This window comes from Mercenaria mercenaria, unplaced genomic scaffold, assembly GCF_021730395.1.
Source record: "Mercenaria mercenaria strain notata unplaced genomic scaffold, MADL_Memer_1 contig_647, whole genome shotgun sequence".
NCBI classification, from domain to species: Eukaryota; Metazoa; Mollusca; class Bivalvia; order Venerida; family Veneridae; genus Mercenaria; species Mercenaria mercenaria.
The window spans coordinates 49,517-69,037 of NW_026463534.1; the positions used below are offsets into that span (position 1 = coordinate 49,517).

Consider the following 19,521-nt stretch of genomic DNA (forward strand, 5'->3'; position numbering starts at 1 on the left):
TTTTAATCACCGCTGCTTAAGTTTTTAATGTGTAAACATAATAGCTTGAAAACAGCATATATACGCATACTTTCTTACAAATATCATTGTAGTAGCTTAATAGATTACAGATATAAATGTAAAAGCAAAATAGAGTACAGATACCAATGCTTGAAGATAGTAGCTTGCTGATATCAATGTATGAGCATAAATTGCAAATATCAATATGTAAATAAAGCAACTTGCAAATATCAATGTATAAACATAATAGCTTGCAAATAGCAATGTGTAAACATAATAGCTTGCAAATATCAATGTGTAAACATAATAGCTTGCAAATATCAATGTGTGAATATAATAACTTGCAAATATGTATGCATAAGCCTAATATCTTACGTTATGTATCAATATATAAGCATAATTGTTTGCAAATATGTTTTTATTAAATAGTCGTACAGCGTATGCTTATATCCACAGGTTCGATGCAACAACTGGTTCATTTGATAAGATGTCAATTTAGAGAGTTTTGAATATGGCAACAGCACAAGTATCTCAAAATCGAGTTTACCTCTTCCGACTCCAAACATTAATTATAGATGGAGGAACTGCAGTCGTAAGGAATATATTTGATCAGAAGAGAACTAATGTCCCGCTAAATATTCTTCTGAATAATGAAAAGGGAACAATAAATCGTCTGAGGGCAAGTAAAGCAATAACTCAGACACAATTTGATTTGCTGTATCCACAGACTGGTCAGCTCCCAACTATAGCTGACTTTGATCTCACACTTGTCATATGTTTGCTACGGAACCTGAAATGTTGTGGTTTAAATAAACATTTTGCATGGAATGTGATACCACAGCCAGGAGACACTTCGCTTGAAGCAGATATATGTCGACTGAGAATGTTCAGAAATGAAGTAAGTCTAACTTTTATTACATTGCAAATGAAAGTCATAAAATCTATATGGATATCCATAGAATGCATCCAAGCAAAGTAATAGCAGATTCGGTTTGATTGAATCTGTTTATGAGATTATGAAAGGTAGTGGAAAGTGCAACACCTCTCACGCCCCCTTGCACCGGCATAAGCGGAACCCTATTACCCAGATATTGAATGGACTTCATGGTCCCAAAGGACCAGGAAATGTTACAAACTGTTTCTTATATATCAAATTATATTCAGACTTATTACACCTCACGCAAATAACCAAATAAATGCAAATCCCATGTAGGTGCATTAATATAATAATATTTATTATATCATATTCACAAGTAATTTAAAATATCATGCGCAACAGCTCTATTATGGTTTTCTGTGCATTGATATCCCACACTGATATCCCATTGATGTGCCAAAGTGCTGTTCTGTTTAACAGCGCATGCAATATCAATTTTCATATATCCCGTTGATACATCCTTTTTTCGAATTGAGTTACATAATACAATGATCAATTAATATTTGCTTTAAAATCGTTAGTCTAATGACATGCGAGTTTTTTCAAAATGTCAAACAAAGACAAAGTAAAAATCTCTAGCAGCTAATTCGCCTACAAAAAATCCTACCTCTGATATATCTATGTTCTATTGGTGTTGATAATCTAATTATTTTTTTTTTCATTATTTTGAAATTTCAACAAGCAAATTCGATGAATTGGTATCCCCCGCCGAAAGGGTTTGTGGTGAGGAATGGCAAAAAAATATATCCGGCAAAAAGTTAAGGATGTTAATAAGAAGCAAATAATTTCATTAGTCAAAATCAATTTAACAGAAAACAAATGTTTAATTAGAGTACATAATAAATGTATGATACTTTGATCCTGACTAAAGAATTTATTTTGAATGGGATATGCTTACTGTAATAAGCTTAGCTTTTAAAATTAAATGCAGTTAATTGAAATGTGAGCTTGAAGTTTAACTGGAATGAAATATTGTCTTTGAGTGGTTTGGCACCAGGTGTCGCTGTTTTACATGTACATTTGAACTTAAAAGATCAGAAGTCCTTAAGAGAACACAGGTAAGATATCTTGAACATGGCTGAGGGCAAGGTTTGTGCAGTCACAACTTAACATGTTGAAGGTTTGAACATTTAAAAAAAAAAAAAAAAAAGGAATGGAAATATATATATCTATATATAGATATATGTATATATTTATTTTTTTACGGGGTGGGGGAGCAGGGGAACGGGAGAGGAAACAAAATTTCACATGTTGATTATAAATATTGATTGAAAATTAAAAATGAAAAAAAAAAAAAAAAAGGTAAAAGGGTGAAGTTGGAGGGGGAGGGGGCAGAGGATGCATGATCAGTGGTGGGCATGACTGGGTGGAGAAGTGAGGTGGGGGAATGGTACAACTTGGAAGGTTTGAAAAAAATCTAAAATAAGAAATGAAAAAAAAAAAAATTTTTTTGGAGTGGGGGAGGGGGGTTGGGAGGGGGAGGGGTGTGACAAAGGCAAGTGGGTGACCAGGTGTGGGTGCGCAACTTCACATGTTTATAATAAATGTTCACAGAAAAGAATGAAAGAAATTTAATGAAATTCTGCCAAATGGTAAGCTTGTTATGTACAAATATGTGGATTTTTAGACAATTAAAGGGCAATAACTCTGAAGTTACAAAAAGAAATCCGTACAAAATTGTCTGTGCACAACCACATTATAGTGCTCTAAATTCTGTTAAAGTTTCGTAGTTCTAGGTCAAATATATCAAAAGTTATGATGCAGAAATTGGCATATCTATAGATCTATAGTACCCTATATAGTTAACACTAGAAACTTCTAAGGGCCATAACTCTGGTGTTACTTGGGCAATCTGTCTGAAACTTGATGGGCCCCATAACCTCATAGTGGTGAACATGTATATGAAGTCTGTTTGAAAAAAATCTAAAATAAGGAATGAATTTTTTTTTTTTTTTTTTTTTTTTTTTTTTTTTTTTTTGGGGGGGGGTGGGGGGGGGGGGGGGGGCGGTATCGGGGGATAGGTGTGTGATCAAGGTAAGGGGGTGACCAGGTGTGGGTACACAACTTCACATGTTTACAATAAATGTTCATGGAAAAGAATGAAAGAAATTTAATGAAGTTCTACCAAATGGTAAGTTTGTTATGTACAAATATGTGAATTTTTATACAATTAAAGGGCAATAACTCTTAATTTACAAATAAATCCAAATGAAATTGTGTGTACACAACCACATCATGGTGATCTAAATTCTGTTTAAGTTTCATAGTTCTAGGTAAAATATATCAAAAGTTATGATGCAGATATTGCCATATTTATAGTACCCTGTATAGTTAACACTAGAAACTTCTAAGGGTCATAACTCTGGTGTTACTTGGGCAATCTGACTGAAACTTGACGGGCCGCAAGAACTCATTGTGGTGAACATGTACATGAAGTTTTAAATAAATATTCCCAACCATTTCCTAGATATGGCTCCGGACGGACGGACGGACGGAAAGACGGAAGGACGGACGGACGGAAAGACGGACGGAAGGACGGACGGACGGACGGACGGACAACGCCAAAACTATATCCCTCCGACATTCGTCGGGGGATAATAAACTTTCCGTAGTGACAAGGCTGTCGAATAGTCGAGAATTGCTGTACTCGTATAGCTTTTGTTCATATAGTATTTAATACATCAGCTTGTAAGATAACTCAATGATATTAAACGTTTGTCTTAGTAAGTTTGAGCAGTGATAGGAACACTATATTTGTCTTCTTCTAGATATCACACATATCCTCGACAACTGGTATACATCTGGCCATATTTGGGCAGAAATGGATGGAGATCGAACAGGTAACTGTAGGAATATATATTACATCTCATTTCTCAAAAGAGCAAATATAGAAGAAAATTTACGAATAAGAATTTAGGTGACCCTAGCCATTAAAAAGCTTTATCAAATCTATCCACCGGCACTAGACCAGAAAGAAAATGCATTCTGTAAATGCTGGATTTTTATTAATTTGAAACTGACAGTAAAGGTGATAAAAGCTGCAAATACATTGTTTAAACTAAAAAATCTGAATTGAAAATTTAATGGCACGGGATCTTTTGATAAGTAAGTATTTACTTATACTATCTTGCACAAACTAAATTAATGGCAATGTTAAAAACCAAGAGTTGCTAGACTTTGATTTAGTAAAGAACTGCCATATTTCTTTATGATTCCCACTTATCTTCTTCACCAGCCCGCCCGCTTAGCTCAGTAGGTAAGAGCGTTGGTCTACGGATCGCGGGGTCGCGAGTTCGATCCTCGGGCGGGGCGTATGTTCTCCGTGACTATTTGATAAACGACATTGTGTCTGAAATCATTAGTCCTCCACCTCTGATAATTCATGTGGGGAAGTTGGCAGTTACTTGCGGAGAACAGGTTTGTACTGGTACAGAACCCAGGAACACTGGTTAGGTTAACTGCCCGCCGTTACATGACTGAAATACTGTTGAAAAATGGCGTAAAACCCAAAACAAACAAACAAACAAAGATCGAACTATTAGGTACGTATCTATATGTTCTTCATTTACTTCACCTCCACCTTATTTTGGGCACGTAGGAGAGAAGATAACTGGAGATAGAAATGAATGAGAGGAGAAGCGACATACATTTACAACATCTCTGTTTTGATCATGATTCTAATCATTCAACTGTTTGCACTTAACCTTTCTTTGTTCAGATAATTGTCATTTGAGCTAAAACAAAATTTGAAAACAGCTGAAATATTTGAATCAGTTAAAGTTTCAGTCAAAGTGTTATGATTATTATAACCTTATTATCGGTTATAACGTTTTATTTGTGAGGATTTTTTTTTTCTACAAATTGCTGGAATTATGCTGAAAGTGTTTTGGATATAAACGCGAATACAATGTGTTAGGATTGGATTTAATGTTGTAAGAAACCTCATAACCAGAATCTCTACAGGTTTTATTCAGTGTTTGATTTTTTTAACTTGTTTAGTTTCTAGTATTCTACATTGATAATGCATTTTGATGACTTCTTTGAATACATTTCCTGTCTCAAACGTGATCTTAATTGTAATAAAAAGTGTTTGTGCTGTAAATGAATGTTGGTTACTGATTCTGAAATTATTTTGAACGACGCCATTTTTTTTCATTGACATTGTGCACGTACAATATCGCATAAAGAGTTTCCATTTATATTATTGCACCAATGCTGTTTATACAAAAGCATACATTTAATTCTTTCTAAACAAAATACATACAGAATGAAAATATTTCATTGTACATTACGTTTTAAATGTAGCTATACAAAATGATCATTTGATAAAGCGTTGTAATGTTCTCCATTGCTTTGAATGCTGATAAAGCGATGGTATGTGTCATGTAAGGCATGGTCTAATGTTTAATTAATCATATAGCTGTTATTTGCTCTTGGTTTATTAATTAACTGCCATGCCATTTATTTGAGCGTTTGTTCTATATATTGCTACACGTTTGCATACCAAACTTTATGGTAGATGTTAAAGTGTGGTGTACAAAAGTTAAGACGCTGTGCCCTTGACCTTGACATCAAGAGCATTGATATTCAAATAAGCGCTACCCTCTTATATATCTTATGCACCCTTTCAAATAATCTGCCATAGCTTAAACCCCATCATTATTTCACTGTAGGTACTCAGTCGGCTGAATCTCCTAAATCCTGTTCAAAACCTGCAACAACTTATCCATGGATACAGGTACAGTCCTCTTGATCCAAAGGCTGAGAAAAAGTTACAAACAGAAATACAAAACTGGCGAAACATGGAGAAAGGCTTAGAAACTGAAATACATCTTATAAAGAAAGACGTATTAGATGTAACAAAGGAGGTTGGAAACGTTAAAAAAGAAGTTGACAGCGTGAAGGAAGATGTTAAAATAGTGAAGAACGTTGTAGCAAAAGAGGTTGGCAAAGTAAAAGATGATGTTGCCGAAGTGAAGAAAGATGTAGCAAAAGAGGTTGGCAAAGTAAAAGAAGATGTTGACGAAGTGAAGAAAGATGCAGTAAAAGAGGTTGGCAAAGTAAAAGAAGATGTTGTCGATGTGAAAAAAGATGTAGCAAGAGAGGTTGATAAAGTAAAAGAAGCTGTTGAGGAAGTGAAGAAAGATGTAGCAAAAGAGGTTGGCAAAGTAAAAGAAGATTTTGTCGAAGTGAAGAAAGATGTAGCAAAAGAGGTTGGCAAAGTAAACGAAAATGTTGACGAAGTGAAGAAAGATGTAGCAAAAGAGGTTGGCAAAGTAAAAGAAGATTTCGTCGAAGTGAAGAAAGACGTAGCAAAAGAGGTTGGCAAAGTAAAAGAAGGTGTTGATGAAGTGAAGAAAGATGTAGCAAAAGAGGTTGGCAAAGTAAAAGAAGATGTTGACGAAGTGAAGAAAGATGTAGCAAAAGAGGTTGGTAAAGTAAAAGGAGATGTTGCCGAAGTGAAGAAAGATGTAGCAAAAGAGGTTGGCAAAGTAAAAACAAATGTTGACGAAGTGAAGAAAGAAGTAGCAAAAGAGGTTTGCAAAGTAAAAGAAGATGTTGACGAAGTGAAGAAAGATGTAACAAAAGAGGTTGGCAAAGTAAAAGAAGATGTGGCCGAAGTAAAGAAAGATGTTGAGGTAGTGAAGAAAGACGTAGCAAAAGAGGTTGGAAAAGTACAAGAAGATGTTGACGCAGTGAAGGAAAATGTAACGCACCATTTGAAGGCTGTAAAAGAAAAGATCGCTCAACTAGAATTTGAAAAGAAATTGCAAGGTAAATAATTATTTTAGTAGTTTTATTTCTAAAACTTTATTTCCCAAGCATCTTGCAAGGTAGAGGTATATTTTGAGGGCTCGTTAACGCATTCAAGTCGCCATTTCTTATATCGACAAAACATTAATTATAGTACGTTTTCAATTAAAGAAATACAGGTTCTGACATGAATAGCGTTTAGATTTTTACAGTCGTTGATTGGTTGCACACATATTTATTAATGCAAAAGAGCCTCTTTTTCACTAGTATTAATGAACATTGCGATATCATACGCCGCCTTAAACACTAATGTTACGTAGCGCAATAGTCAGCCCGGTGAAATTTGGCAAATATGTGTTTAATTGTTTGAGAGTAAACCTAAAATCAGGGTCTTTCTGGTGAATTTTAACGTATTTTTCCTGGCGAACAGAAAAAAATATGTATCTTTTGGGCACTAACTTTCGGAAGTTGACCACAGCAAAATGAATTGTAGAAATTATGCAAAAAAGGCTTTACACTACGATGCTATGAAAATTGGGAAGATTAAGATCATTTAAAATGTTACGTTCACATTGTCTGTTTGTAGGATTTATATGCAGCCTTTATTGAATCGCGTATTGCATTATCAATTGGTTTCAGTAGATTTCAATCCATTTTAGCTGTTTCATAACTAGTGAAATACAATTTTCCCTGGAATCCGGAGATGTTAGTTTTAGCCCGACTAGATACACCATTCCATGAAGTGTGAAAGTTGTCAATTTCTTACGAAGAGGGCCTACTGATTAGAAACTATAAAGACAGGTTGCCTTAGCAGACCGCCGTGAAATAATTAAAAGTTGTTGAGAAACGGCGTAAACCCAACACAATTAATGGTTATCAATGCATAAGTGCAAAAACGTATTTATTTCCTGTCTGCACACTTTAAACGTCCAACATTAACTTCACGTCGTCTTAACTGTGCATATTTCGACCAACTTAAAAGTCAGAATAAGCCGGGAATATTTTTTTTTGGTGGGGGGTGGGGGGTGGGGTTGGGTTGGGTTACACCCGTTTTCGTAACATTTTACTTTTCACAAGCACTAAACTCTTTCCCCACAGTGACTTGTAACTGGGTCATTGAAAAATATTAGTCACGGATAGAGTGACTGTAGAGTGACTGTACCGGACACCAAACCTATGACCGCCCGATTGGCGGGCGAACGCTTCAACCAGTGTGTCATCCGGTCCGACATGAGGGGTGGGGGCAATTTTTGACTGGATGAGTTAGACAAGAGACTATTTTCTAAGGGTCAAGGGTATTTGAAGTTTTCAGAACGGGAATTATTCTAAAAAATCTGAATTGCACATAATGGTTAAAAATGTTCATTTAAAAGATGAAAGTTAACATGAATGCTGTATGTTGAAACAATCTGTAGCCCGACCTAATTGTTTTTTTTTTATTTTCTGCGTTAAAAAGATATGCTTGTATTATAATTGTATAAAAGAAATAGCCATCAAATATGATTAAAAGAAAAAATGAAGTTAGTAATTAATTATCAAAACGCGAAAGCTCGTTGTCTCTTCCTCCTCCCCCTCCCGTTTTATTTATTTATTTATTTATTTATTTATTCTTTTGAAAGTTCCATTTTAAAACAGACTCTGAGCAATCATGTTTCGAGGGACCCGGGTTCTAAATTTTTGGGTAAAAGTTTGGAAACGGCACCGATCTTTTATATTTTATACTTCAGTTCATTCAAATTACCCGGTTTTGTTTCAAGCTGAAGTTGAAAATGACAGCGAGTGAGCGGCTTTATCCAGCTATAATTCCCACGTTATTCGAATTTGAAAAAAAAAAAAGAACCCCACATATTGATAAAAGCGGTGGAAGTTTTTATCTGAGTGTAAGATATTGTTACGTTCAAATGACAAAATCTTAGCCATATGTTTTCTCTAAAAAAAAATTTTCTGAACTACAAGTAGATATTTTATTGTTTAAATATGACGAAAAGCTGGATGAAAAATGAAATCTATAGCATACAAGCTGTTCCAGCAACGTTTAGATGAATTACGCCTTCTTGACCTTAATAGATCTTCATCAAACATAATCTGAAACATCATTGTAAGGTCTTCTCCCGAGTTAGTGTTCAAATGGTGGGCGCTTAGTCCCTTTTAGGTGCTACTACAGCTGAACCTCTCGATAAATCTTAATTAAATTTGGTATAGGATAATTGTAAGGTCCTCCCTCATTAGTGTATTCAAATGGGTGTGCTTCGCCCCTTTCGAGGCCACTAGAGCTAAAAATTGAAAAACCTTCGAACGAGGATTCTCATATACCGCTTCTCGGATCTTCATCAAACCTGGATTGCAGCATCATTATAACGTCTGCTTAATTCTGCCAAATTTGTTCAAATAGGGGCACTTGGCTTATTTTAGTGCCCATTTGAGCTAGGATAAATGATTACTTTTAAATGACTTCAACCCCATGATCTTCTTCATTGATATTCATCAAAATTGGTCTAGTGCATCATTGTAAGGCCCACTCCTAAAGTTGTTCAACTCAGGGTGCTCGGTCATTTTTAGGGCCCGCTAAAGTTAGAATCAGAAAAGATTTTAAACAACTTCTACTCACGAACCGCTTGATTGATCTTCATCAAATTTGCTCTGTAGCATTATTTTAATGTCCTCTTTTCATGTTCTGACCGCAGAAACTACAATAGAAACAACTTTAAACAACCTCCTCTCATAAAGTTCCATAACGATCTTCATCAAACTTTGCATATAGCACTTTTATGTAGTATTCTGTCAAAGTCCTTCAAATGGGGGCATTTGGCCCCCTTTAAGAGAACACTATAGCTAAAAACAGCAATATCTTTCGAAGACATTGAAAATTTGGTCGGTAACGTCCTTGTAAAGACCTTTCAAATGTGTTTAAAGGGTGCACTTGACCATTTTATTGTTGTTGTTTTTTTATAGTAAACGCAGTTGTTACCATTCATTATTCAGTGTGCCATTCATATATTCAAGGTCAAACATTTTAACTTAAATTTGCATCAGTCATCACGCATACAGGTTAGCAATTCTAGGACAATTATGGCTTCCTTGATTTTTTATGTGTGTGTTATTAGCTCACCTGAGCAATGCTCATGGTGACCTATTGTGATCACGCTGTGTCTGTCGTCCGTCGTGCGTGCGTCCGTCCGTCCGTCGTCAACAATTGTGTTTAAAAAACATCGCCTCCAAAACCATTGAATGGATTTTGATGAAACTTGGCATGGATAGTCCTTGGATGATGCGCTACCAAAGTTGTTCAAACAGTTCTTCTTAGTTGCACATAGAGGCCGCCAGAGCTAAAAATAGAAAAATCTTCAAATGGTATCTCCTCCTAAACCGATGGACCGATTTTGAAATTATTTCACACAAATGGTCCTTATGTCACTCTCTACCAAATTTATTTAAATTATACCGATTCGTCTGGAAAAAAAAAACATGGCCGCCAGAAGGCGTGGTCACTTTTCCCTGTATGTTATAGCTCTTCTCGTGTGAAACTGCTGGCCCGATTTTAGAATAATTTTACATAATGGTCCTTGTGTGACCCTCTACCAAGATTGTTCAAATTATTTCGATTCGTCAAAAAACATGGCTGCCAGGGGGCGTGGTCACTTTTCGCTATATGTATATAGTGGAAACTTTAAAAATCTTCTTGTCCCGATTTTAGAATAATTTCACACAAATGTTCCTTATATGACCGTCTACCAAGATTGTTCAAATTAAACGGATTCGTCATAAAACATGGCCACCAGAGGTCGTGGTCAGTGTTTTCCTATATGTATATAGGGGAAACTTTAAAAATCTTCTTGTGTGAAACTGTTGGTTCGATTTTAAATTAATTTCACACAAATGATTCTTGTGAGACCTTCTACAAATAATGTTCAAACTTTTCTGATTCATCTAAAAACATGGCCGCCAGAGGACGTGGCCACTTTTCATCAACACTTTCTTTAAACAGTATCTTTTCCAAAACCAATGAATGGATTTTGATGAAACTTTACACAAATGATTTCTGGGTAGCCCTCTTTCCAAATTGTTCAAACGGTTCCGGTTCATTGAACATAAGCGTCTTTATGTTAAAATAGGTTTTTAGCTGTCAGAGTTTAAAAATCTCTTTCTCTAGAGCTTTGATATTTGGCATGTGATATAAGGATCTGACTCTCTACCATACTTGTCCAAATTGTTACCCTAAGGTAGAAGAAATGGCCATGCCCCAGTGTCTGACATTTACTTACCATAAGCTTTTATATAAGAAACATAGAAAATCTTCTTCCCTGACTCAATAATAACCAGAGCCTTGATATTTTGTGTGTGATTTCCATACCTCATGTTTTTATTTCAATGTAAATGAGATGTAGAACCAAAATTTGTAGTCCTGTTTGGCGCCATATAACCTATACTGTGTTGGTGCGCCGTAAAACCAAAATGAATAAATGAATTGTGTGTGATATCAGATTTGTAATTTCTACCGTGATTATTCAAATTGTCGCCCTAGGTTCAAAAATGTGTGTGACATGTGTATAATATAGGCTAACATAGAAGAAACATAACTCTGTACTCAGTATACAGACAAACTTGAAGCCTTGTACACAGGTGAGCGCTTAAGGGACAATGACCCTCTTGTTTTTATATAGTCTAACTATAACTACAATGTTTGCTGCCTTTGATAGATATGTTTCATAATGTGACATGATAAAAAAGGTGATTTATATAAATCTGATTCTCCTTTTCCTGACTTCGCTTGCAAACAGTAAATGGTAAGTAATAGCATGTTGTATCATTTATTTCTCTCATTCCAGAAAATACGGGTACAAAACAGGCAGGGTATGATCTGTATGTTCGACGTAAAGAACGTAAGTTACAATATTGATATTTTTCACTGCAACTTTATCTTCCTGTCTTATTATATCCTTTATGCACTCCAGGATATACACAATTACTTGAAACAATCCTTAATATTGTAGGATTAAAGGTAATGTACCAAACTGATATTCCTTTTTGGTAATTTTAATTGAAAATTAATGTATCATATGTTTGAAGGAAGTACCCTGTCATCCTATTTTCCAGAACTCATCGAAAGCTTTTATATTTAAAACCTTCAGTGTCTAGAATATTTCCATTAGTATTAGATCACAAACGGTGCTCGTTCATAGAAAAATAGGCGGAAAATGTACGTACACTAAAGGTGTTTTTTCACGTTAGAATGATCATATCTTGGTGAGTGTATAACTTCTAATCAAATTATTATCAACTTGGAAGAATTATAAAATATCAGATAAATACTAATATTTCCTTTCATTTAATGCATGTAAAACTAGTTTTTGAAACTATTTATCTATACGGAGTTTTCTCCACACTTGTCATTTACAAACAAACTTCCTTGAAATTATGAGTGAAACGAGTTAAGCAATGAATGTGCCCATGCCATCAGAATTTATGTGTACATGTAGAAAATAAAAGCATTCATTTAATATGAACAAAAGCTATAAATCTAAAGGCTGACTCTATATGCCTAAGGGGACAGTTACCCAAACGTAACACAAGATCAGCAAAAAAAGTATATAGAAACATGAAAACCACCATTCGAACTTGAACCCACTGGATAATACAAGTGTGTGATCACTTTCAAGTTGCCAGTTACTATCTTTTTGTAGGTTTTATATTATAGTTGTATTACATTTACCAGCCACCTTGCCGAATTCCACTTCTGCATTTATCATGAAGCGATTTACATCTGCTTGTGCATTTATAATGTCTTTTACTTTTCTGAAACGGAAGCACTTTATGACATTGAGTTGTGTATGATAGTCAAAGGTAATTCCATTTTCAACAATTTGAGTTGTTCTTTATACGGTATCTTAAGAAGTATAGATATTTAAGCCAAGACCCAACTACTATTTAAAGGCTAAAATTACAAATGTTTGTCCGGATAGGTACTTTGTACTCTTGGTGTAAATTGTGGCCTGTTCGAGTCCAGAATGTTCAAAAATTCGACCGCATCTCTTCCTAGAAGTATCTGGCATGTCGGATTACATTATAAATCAAATACAAATGCTTTATTTTTTTTTTTTTTTTTTGATTTAACGTCGCACCGACACATGATAGGTCATATGGCGACTTTCCAGCTTTAATGGTGGAGGAAGACCCCAGGTGCCGCTCCGTGCATTATTTCATCACGAGCGGGCACCTGGGTAGAACCACCGACCTTCCGTAAGCCAGCTGGATGGCTTCCTCACATGAAGAATTCAACGCCCCGAGTGAGGCTCGAGCCCACATCGATGAGAGGCAAGTAATTTGAAGTCAGCGACCTTAACCACTCGACCACGGAGGCCCCACAAATGCTTTAGGACTGACTGATCTTTTGCTGAATAGTTATGGTCATAACATATTTAACCGTCATTTTTTCATATTCAATGACATTTCTTTTGCAAATATTCGTGAAAATAAGCCATAACTTGAGCTTATGACATGTATAACTGATTTGCTGGCTGAGCGCGTATAGGTTTTCTGTCACGTGGTGTGCCATGAAACAGAAGGTGTTTTCCTGGCTGTTTTTGACAGAATTTCACGACATTAAACATGTATGATCATAGGCCATCTTTATTTCTTCTAGTTTTTAAAATGTATTTGATTGAAAATTAATGTAACCTATAGAAGCAAAACTATTAAAAAGAGTCATTCTTCCGCAGTACAGCTGTAGAGACACTTAATACTTCCTCCACAATTAAACTGTAGACAAACTTTATAATTACTCGACAATACGACTATAGACAAACTTCATAATTTTACAACAATACAAATTCAGTCATACCTGATACTTCACAATACAACTTTAGACATATTTCTCACTTCCACCATAATGTAACTGTAGACAATACAACAGTAAACATGCTTAATGCTTCCTCCAATATACAACTGCAGACATATACTGAATACTTCATCTAATTTATTATTGCAGACAAACTCAATACTTCCTCCACAATACAACTGTAGATATACTTTATACACTTTTTACATAATACTGTCAGGATACTGGTTATATGACCCAGGGAAGTGCCTACGCCTTTAGTATCTTGAGCAATGGTTTGGGTCCAATCGCTAAGGTGACAATGTCTTAGACTAGCTGACAAACGATGTAGAATGTCCTTTGTTAAAACGTAAAGCTGGTGAGACCAAATATCTCAGATATAGAATTTTCCTCTGGCTACCTTGCCTAAATGATTCGTGTACCAATGATTCGTAAATGATTTCTATTATGAGCTAGACAATTTCAGGGATCAGGCAAATCACTAAATGTTTCAAACTATCAATCTTCAGTTAAAAATGTTTAGCTCAAACTCCTATAGGCTGGAGACTCTATACTTGACTGGTCTTTTTGTTGAAGTTCCCGTCAGACAATGTCTTTGAATCAACAACATACGAGTCCTATCGCATAGATGCTCGGCCTCTGTCTTCTCAAACTCTATAAGATTGCCCTGACTCCTGGATGCTCAGCGCCTATATGCTATCATATGTAGCATTCAACTACCATATAGGTATTATCCCCGATGCCTTGGCTGTACTTCGCCAATAATGCTGAACCGCATATAAGCTGGAACTCTCCTACTATCTCAGTAGATTACCAAACTCAGGGTCTCTGTCTCAGCTTCCCGATGCTCAGCCTATATATGCTATCCTCTATAGCGTTCAACTACCCTTAAGGTTAAACTCCTATGCGCTGGCCCTATAGCTCGAAACCTTATCGAAATTCTGCTACTCTTCTTTAGTCTACGAACTTCTATTTTTTCCTTTTAATAATTTATCCGCCCTGACAGTGTAGTTGCAATAACTTCCTTATCAAGGTACTGGGATAAATTATTAGTTGAATCCTCGATGTGTCTTCTTCAACCGCTGGATACCGAATGACCTCTCTGTCATCCATCCATCTATTTATACCCCAGCAGACGTGCTATTTTTAGACGTGCTATTTTTAGAACTTGTTTCTGATTGGTCCAAATTTAAACACAACGTCTTACAACGAGTACCTGCTCTATTAATTATCTGGTTCCCTTTAACTTTTATATATGACATAATGTGCGAAGCTGGGACCCAGTCATCCACATAATGAACCCAAATCAGCCACAAATGACCCAAATTCTATTAGTAACAGCAATTCAACAATACTTATAGCAATGATAACCTGAAAAAGGGAGTCAAGCACTATCTGTGCTTATGTGTTACGTTATCAATATATTAAATATACAAATTATTCTGACAATAGCCCCCTTCTCAAGAAAATACTTTCAGTTTTTCAAACACTTAAGGAATAATTTGTGTACAAAACAAAATCTTTTTTCTTTTTACTATTTCTCGATTTTTGCAAATCATGTATCACTGTTATCATTAACATACATTCATTAACATTCTAATTATCAAAGATCAATCATCTCTACAAGACTCAAAATAAAGTATATTATTTCAAGAATATCATACAACGTTCATCTGACCTTTATATTTCTATCATCATGAATGATATTCATTTGTTTCTCTGATCGTAAGAGTACTTGTCATCTTTTCTGTTGACATGATAATTGTTATCACCAAAACCTCGTTTTACATGATAGCTCCTGTCAGACCTACGGATAAACCCTTTACCGATATCATCTCTCATTTCATTTTGTCTCCATGACTTCATATGCTCAGATGTACATGGGCCATGGTCTGTATAACCCCTAACATCTCGTAGGTTAATATCTCTATCATATTTACCCTTTCTGTTATGCCAACGTGATCCTCTGTTCATATACTTAATAGACGACCTCTCATGATATCGGTTCAATCCTCTGTCATCAGAATTGTATGACTCTGGTCTGTCATCAGATTGTCTCCAGTTTCTTTCTGTTCTATCATGATGCCTATATTCTTGCAAACCATGTCTACCGTTAATATTCTTTGATGCCAGGTCAGTCTTTACTTTCTGGCATACATCACATGCCCGGCAAAACCTTGTTACTTCATTTGTTATACCAGGCCAGTGAAAACTTGTTCGTATTTTCTCAACTGTCTCTTTAGCTGATAAGTGTCCCCTGGCCATTGACATATGAGCTAATGTCATAACATTTCTCCTGAACTGTGTTGGGACTACTATCTGTTTAACAACTCTGCCCTTCTTCTCCTCGAAGATCCTACATAATACGTTTTTCCTCACTTCATAATGAAACCTGAAACCTCTTTTTGTTTTCAGTTTCGCCTTATCTTTAGCATAAGTCCAAAGTTTCTGTAACGTCTCATCATCTTTCTGAGCAATTTTCATTTGCTCAACATTAAACGTTTGCTCTTTGACTTCGCAAACCTCAGAGGGTTCCATAATTTCTACATTTATTGCATGCTGGGTTTCCGTCATCCCAGTGGCAGCAATATCTTCGCCGGATGAAGACTGTCTTTCATCTCGGGCTTTCCAATTTATATCAGGCCTATCTGAAACTCCTTTTATATTACCAATTATCAAATCGCATATCATGTTCGGCACAACCATTGCCTCAATTTCACCTGTAAAATATGGTGTATCAACCTGTATCTTTGCTGCAGGAACTGTCCTTGAACGTCCATCAATCGCAACCATAAGATACGTCTTATCCAACATTTGATTCTCTAATACATGATCTTTCATGACAGCTGCCAATTCACACCCTGTATCTCTCAAAACTTGAACTTCTTTATCACCAATATATCCTTTCTTCAATATCATGTTCCTTTCACCATTTGTTGAATCAATGGTACAGGTGCTTGCTATAACCGAAATGGATTTTCCATGTGCTAACATAAGTTGTCCATCTTCTATGCAGTCTTTTAACCGTTCGTCATCTAATGATATTGCTACAACTGAGGCTGCAACTTTTCTTTCATCCGCCTGTCTGTCTTTCTGCACTTGGCCTTCCTTTCTCCAATCTTTAGGTGTAGACTCTTGCGTTCCATGCCTATTTCTCTGTCTTTCCTCATAGGATCCCCTACTAGCTAAAGCTGCACCGCTTACCTTCCTCTTGGATAGGTCTCTGCATTCTCGTGCTATATGACCTTCCTTATTACATATGAAACATATTGGCTTCTTAAAAGCTGGCTTTTCTCTTTGTGTAGGCTGGGATACTGGCTGAACCTCGGTCGAAGGCTGTGGCTCTTTGCTGCATGACAAATTACTTCTATTCAACCGGTTAGATGTGATAGAGCCACCATGAGCTTCAATATATTGTTCTGCCAACTGTGTAATCTCAGCTCTCGACTTTGCAACTCTTTCCTTTAAGAATAAAGCAAGGTCCTTGGAACAAGTTTGGATGAACTGTTCTCTGATCATAAGGTCTTTCAGCATTTCAAACGTATCGTCAACTTCTGCCATCTCCGTCCATCGACTGAAATACCTGTCCAGCCTTGCCATAAACTGGAAAACAGTTTCACCGCGCTCCGGCTTGCATTCCCTGAATTTCAATCTAAAACCTTCTTCTGTTAACTGATAACGCTTCAGAACTGCTTTCTTCAATGCCGTATAGTCATTGGCTTGGTCTGGAGGCATGCTTGTGTATACGTCCAGGCCTTTTCCTGTAAGTAATGAGCTGAGGCTCACAGCCCATGTCTCTTCTTTCCATCCCTGGCTTTTTGCAAACCGTTCAAATCGCTCGAGGTATGCATCCATATCATCTTTACTTTCCTCGAATTTCGGCAGCCTTGGTCGCAATGTTTTACTGCTTAAGTGCTCAGCACCTTTATCCGCTCCCAAAGCTCCGGCGTCGGCCTTTATTTTAAGCATCTCCAACTCCTGTTCCTTCAAAGCTCGTTCTTTTTCCAAACGTTCCAACTCAAATAACCTTTTCTTCTCAGCCTGTTCTTCCTCATAATGCCGCAGCTTCTCGGCCTGTTCAAGCTCAAACAATCGTTTCTTCTCAGCTTCTTGAGCCTCAAACCTTCGCCTGTCTTCATCCCGTCTCAGCATACGCTCCTCGCGTTCAGTGTACTCCTTTTCCTTTCTATCCACATAATCGCTCAGCTCTGAACCCGAAAAGCCCATTCGTTCACCCATCGCTACCCATTTATTGTAGTCCATCTTGAAACTTTAAGTTGGAACTATCTCTAAAGCTCAACTGTATGTAGCTCAGACTACCTGCTGTCACAGCGCCTTCTGGTACACCAACAGAACGTCAAAACCACTAGTCTCTGTACCTCCTTGGATATGAATCCCGGACGAGCCCCCAAATTGTCAGGATACTGGTTATATGACCCAGGGAAGTGCCTACGCCTTTAGTATCTTGAGCAATGGTTTGGGTCCAATCGCTAAGGTGACAATGTCTTAGACTAGCTGACAAACGATGTAGAATGTCCTTTGTTAAAACGTAAAGCTGGTGAGACCAAATATCTCAGATATAGAATTTTCCTCTGGCTACCTTGCCTAAATGATTCGTGTACCAATGATTCGTAAATGATTTCTTATTATGAGCTAGACAATTTCAGGGATCAGGCAAATCACTAAATGTTTCAAACTATCAATCTTCAGTTAAAAATGTTTAGCTCAAACTCCTATAGGCTGGAGACTCTATACTTGACTGGTCTTTTTGTTGAAGTTCCCGTCAGACAATGTCTTTGAATCAACAACATACGAGTCCTATCGCATAGATGCTCGGCCTCTGTCTTCTCAAACTCTATAAGATTGCCCTGACTCCTGGATGCTCAGCGCCTATATGCTATCATATGTAGCATTCAACTACCATATAGGTATTATCCCCGATGCCTTGGCTGTACTTCGCCAATAATGCTGAACCGCATATAAGCTGGAACTCTCCTACTATCTCAGTAGATTACCAAACTCAGGGTCTCTGTCTCAGCTTCCCGATGCTCAGCCTATATATGCTATCCTCTATAGCGTTCAACTACCCTTAAGGTTAAACTCCTATGCGCTGGCCCTATAGCTCGAAACCTTATCGAAATTCTGCTACTCTTCTTTAGTCTACGAACTTCTATTTTTTTCCTTTTAATAATTTATCCGCCCTGACAGTGTAGTTGCAATAACTTCCTTATCAAGGTACTGGGATAAATTATTAGTTGAATCCTCGATGTGTCTTCTTCAACCGCTGGATACCGAATGACCTCTCTGTCATCCATCCATCTATTTATACCCCAGCAGACGTGCTATTTTTAGACGTGCTATTTTTAGAACTTGTTTCTGATTGGTCCAAATTTAAACACAACGTCTTACAACGAGTACCTGCTCTATTAATTATCTGGTTCCCTTTAACTTTTATATATGACATAATGTGCGAAGCTGGGACCCAGTCATCCACATAATGAACCCAAATCAGCCACAAATGACCCAAATTCTATTATTAACAGCAATTCAACAATACTTATAGCAATGATAACCTGAAAAAGGGAGTCAAGCACTATCTGTGCTTATGTGTTACGTTATCAATATATTAAATATACAAATTATTCTGACAAATACAACTTTAAATAAAGTGAATGCTTCCATATTTCATCTGTAAACTTCCTCCACAACATAACAATAAACGTGCTTAATACTTCCTCTAGCACAAAACTGCAGATATACTTTATTCTTCCTCCAAAAACAACTATAGACATAATTTATATACTTCCTTCACAATACAACTGTAAACATACTTAATACTTCATCTAATACACAACTGCAGACATACTTAGTACTTCATTTAAGATACAACTGCAGACAAACTCAATGCTTTCTCCACAATACAACTGTAGATACAATTAATGATTCCTCCATACTTCAACTGTAAACATACTTAATGCTTTCTCCGCAATAAAAC

At 36.5% G+C, this 19,521-nt stretch overlaps 1 protein-coding gene across 2 annotated transcripts; it reads left to right on the forward strand.

Moving 5' to 3' along the window:
- Window positions 1–460: 460 nt before the first annotated feature.
- Window positions 461–12,994, forward strand: LOC128554693 (E3 ubiquitin-protein ligase DZIP3-like). 2 transcript variants are annotated; one of them, XM_053536002.1, is made up of 5 exons: window positions 461–898; window positions 3,706–3,777; window positions 5,611–6,528; window positions 6,604–6,712; window positions 11,518–12,994. In XM_053536002.1, exons 1-5 carry the CDS (start codon window positions 512–514, stop codon window positions 11,586–11,588), a joined length of 1,557 nt encoding a protein of 518 aa, XP_053391977.1. In that variant the 5' UTR covers window positions 461–511; the 3' UTR covers window positions 11,589–12,994. The 2 variants fall into 2 exon arrangements, with proteins under 2 accessions (XP_053391977.1, XP_053391976.1); XM_053536001.1 differs by having other exon boundaries at window positions 5,611–6,712.
- Window positions 12,995–19,521: the final 6,527 nt, after the last annotated feature.